Source organism: Frankliniella occidentalis, unplaced genomic scaffold (assembly GCF_000697945.3).
Source record: "Frankliniella occidentalis isolate FOCC.00 unplaced genomic scaffold, Focc_3.1 Scaffold17, whole genome shotgun sequence".
Lineage (NCBI taxonomy): Eukaryota > Metazoa > Arthropoda > Insecta > Thysanoptera > Thripidae > Frankliniella > Frankliniella occidentalis.
The window spans coordinates 789,614-792,441 of NW_026267147.1; the positions used below are offsets into that span (position 1 = coordinate 789,614).

At 44.0% G+C, this 2,828-nt stretch overlaps 2 protein-coding genes and 1 long non-coding RNA gene across 4 annotated transcripts in view; 2 read left to right on the forward strand and 1 right to left on the reverse strand.

Annotated features, from left to right (window-relative positions):
* The first annotated feature begins 39 nt into the window (after window positions 1-39).
* On the forward strand, window positions 40-1,265 carry LOC113209854 (uncharacterized). Of its 2 annotated transcripts, none has more exons than XM_026427583.2 (4): window positions 40-86; window positions 263-286; window positions 554-698; window positions 780-1,265. In XM_026427583.2, the coding sequence occupies exons 1-4, from the start codon at window positions 51-53 to the stop codon at window positions 1,031-1,033; spliced, it is 459 nt and encodes a 152-aa protein (XP_026283368.2). In that variant the 5' UTR covers window positions 40-50; the 3' UTR covers window positions 1,034-1,265. The 2 variants fall into 2 exon arrangements, with proteins under 2 accessions (XP_026283368.2, XP_026283369.2); XM_026427584.2 differs by having other exon boundaries at window positions 569-698.
* A 375-nt stretch (window positions 1,266-1,640) lies between these two features.
* LOC113209855 (host cell factor 1) overlaps window positions 1,641-2,828 on the reverse strand; it is a 21,181-nt gene continuing 19,993 nt past the window's right edge. Inside the window, exon 16 of the mRNA XM_052264254.1 lies at window positions 1,641-2,762. Within this exon, the coding sequence (XP_052120214.1) occupies window positions 2,749-2,762 (14 nt within the window). The 3' untranslated portion in view covers window positions 1,641-2,748. The remainder of the gene's footprint in view (window positions 2,763-2,828) is intronic.
* Window positions 2,613-2,828, forward strand: part of LOC127748879 (uncharacterized) — a 14,951-nt gene continuing 14,735 nt past the window's right edge. Inside the window, exon 1 of the long non-coding RNA XR_008010831.1 lies at window positions 2,613-2,762. This is a non-coding gene — a long non-coding RNA (uncharacterized LOC127748879). The remainder of the gene's footprint in view (window positions 2,763-2,828) is intronic.

Genomic DNA, 2,828 nt, shown 5'->3' on the forward strand with positions numbered 1-2,828 from the left:
ACCACAATTCTTGGCATGGCTGGGTCTGTGACAGACCTCTTTCGGAAATAATGACTACAGCTCTTAGTTTGCTGATTGTACTCGCGGTGAGTTAAGCCAAAACCAAGAAGCCACGTGGAGCGCCTGTGAAGCGGGCGGTAGGCAAGCACCGCACTGCAGTGCCACGGTATTGCCTACCTCACAGGTGCTGTTTTGCCGTGAGTAGATCTATGCTACAGCCGCCGCGTACAAACGAATCTAAATGGCGACTGTTCCGTTACAGGTGTGCACTGGCGCCTCGGCCGAGGTGAGGCGCATTCTGAATGCTTTCTTGTAGTATTGCACTGCGAGTGAGAGAGGTCCCAGGTTGAACACGTTTGTCAAAATGGTGTCAAAATGACCTCATTTTGACCAGAATGAGCTCATTTTGACGTCAAATGGTGGTCAATGACGAGTTTTTGACGATTGTGTTCTACCTGGGAAGAAGTACCCACTTAATGAGAAACAGCAAAACAATTACCTTGGGCACTCTTGTCATGGATGGATCACTCTAGAGTGATGCATCCATGACAAGAGTGCTCCCGGGCAGTACCTGTACGAGGACGACGCCGTCGAGGACCTGGGCATGCGTGTGTCCCACTGCCTGCAGCACCTCCCTGCCGTCACCCTACGCCGTCCATCTGACCCCTCTGCGCGGCCCGAGGCCAGGCCGCTTTCGGGTACGGGACATGCGCCAGTGACGCCAGTGTCATGAATCGTGCAGGTCTCGGCAGGACTTCCCATCCTATTTCCTGCAACAGGTGTGGTGGTGCGACCGGGGAATGACGTCTGCGTGCGCCTGGTCATGGAGACCCTATGGGAGGAGGGAAGCCTGGATGAGGCGAGGAACACGGTGGCCTCTTGTCTGTTTGACTACTACCAGACTGCCTTCGAGGCCGTCGCGGTCCCGGACTCCAGCCCCGAGGCCGCCGTGCTCTGGGGCCTGGAGTGCGCGATCAGTGCGCTCAGCACGCCTATCACGCCGACGGAATCCTTCGCGGGAAACGAAAAGTAAACAAAACAAACTCTTCTCCATCTCTATCCCTGGTGCACGTCGCTAACACGAAACAAGCTCCCCATCCACCGATGGGACGGTATCGGCATGTATTTGCGTCCTCTCGCTACTCCCCTGCAGTCTTGGGCTTTATTGATTAACTTCGCCAATTTAATGGACTTGATACCAAGCCATTGAGGCCTTCGTAATTTAACTAAAGTTGAAAAAAATAAAATCAGATAGGTGGTTTGGATTGGTTGGTTCGGTAGCGTTCCCTTCTCAACCCTCTATTTTTCGTTTCGTCCGTCGAATACTGGTCGGCTTGCGCCCTAAATTCACTCGCTGGTACACCGAGTGGTAGGCAGACCATCGCTCACCCTCACCCACTGCCCGCCAAGCCAAGTACTGTAGCTTCCTTTCAACTCCTGTTTCTTTGCGCCGGGGTTGTTTTTGATGAAGCTGGCGATGCTCTTGTTGTGCTCGGGCCCATATTCAACCCGCTCGCGTCAAAATTTATTCAACCATTTTTGACATAAATGCCAACTTATACAGTTAGGCAAATTTATTTACTTTTTGTCTCAAGTTTTCATTAGCTAAAAATTTGAATAGGGCAAATTCAAAAGACCTCTTTAGATTTAAGTTTTACAACAAATTTTATTTGACAATTTACATAATTAGGTACATCTGTCACAATTTGATAAACTAGATTAGAATGGAGGGCAACCTACAGTAACAAATTAGTTTTTGTCCAATTTAAAGGTATAAACAATTTCTGTCTGAAAGTCATGAAAATGAACAGGAATCAATGTAGATGATTTTTTTAAAAATAGTGGACAGCTGGTCAACTTAATTGACAAAAAGAGGTATAAAAGAGGATTTGGTACTTGGACATTTCATAATAGTGAAGGCACTACCTACATATTTCACAAAAACGCATAATGAACACTTATAATACATCCCATGTGTTTATCTGTTCCCTGACATATCCTGCAAATATGTTTGAATATAAAAAACAAAACAAGTCAACTATCAGTGCCATGATGTGTTGTTACAATTCACTTTTCTTGCATGTAAGGCATGATGTTTCCAATCTTAATGCATTCACTTTATACATGAACAACTGAACACAAGTACTAAAACCTAGCAAAGAATTAAGTCGTTTGGAAGATAGCAACTAATAAGAATCAAAGAAATCTAATATTGAATTCAGAATCGGAAGGAGCAACCACAGATCATAAAGAACAGACCTTAATAGATTTTAAAACTATATAATAGAATAATGGTAAACATTAACAAGCCTCACCAGCAATTAACTTTAGGAGAATGATGACAATCACCACTCATGCACCATAGATAAGCAATACAATGTACATTGAATCATACATTAACTCTAATCAAACAGGAGAGGTACTGTAATAAATATATACATGTCCTACAAACTAGGAAACACAATGTATTACATGCATGAGATTGACACTGAACAACATACCATGACATCCCATCAAATATCTTATCTGTAGAGAAACTAGTAAACAGAATAATTTAGAATACAAAGTACAAACAAAGCTACTAGTCCCTCTACTTCTTAACACTTATGATGACCAACTGCAGTTTGTACCAAAGTGAAAAGTAATTGCTGTGAACCTGTATGATCATAAATATTTTAGACACAGTCTTAACACAAATTGGGCTCTGCAAATTTCTTCAACTTTTGGTGAAACTGCAATTAACTCTTCCTACTGACTGGCAGGTACAAGGTCAGGTTGGTTTTGCCGTGACACAACCACAATTCTTGGCATGGCTGGGTCTGTGACAG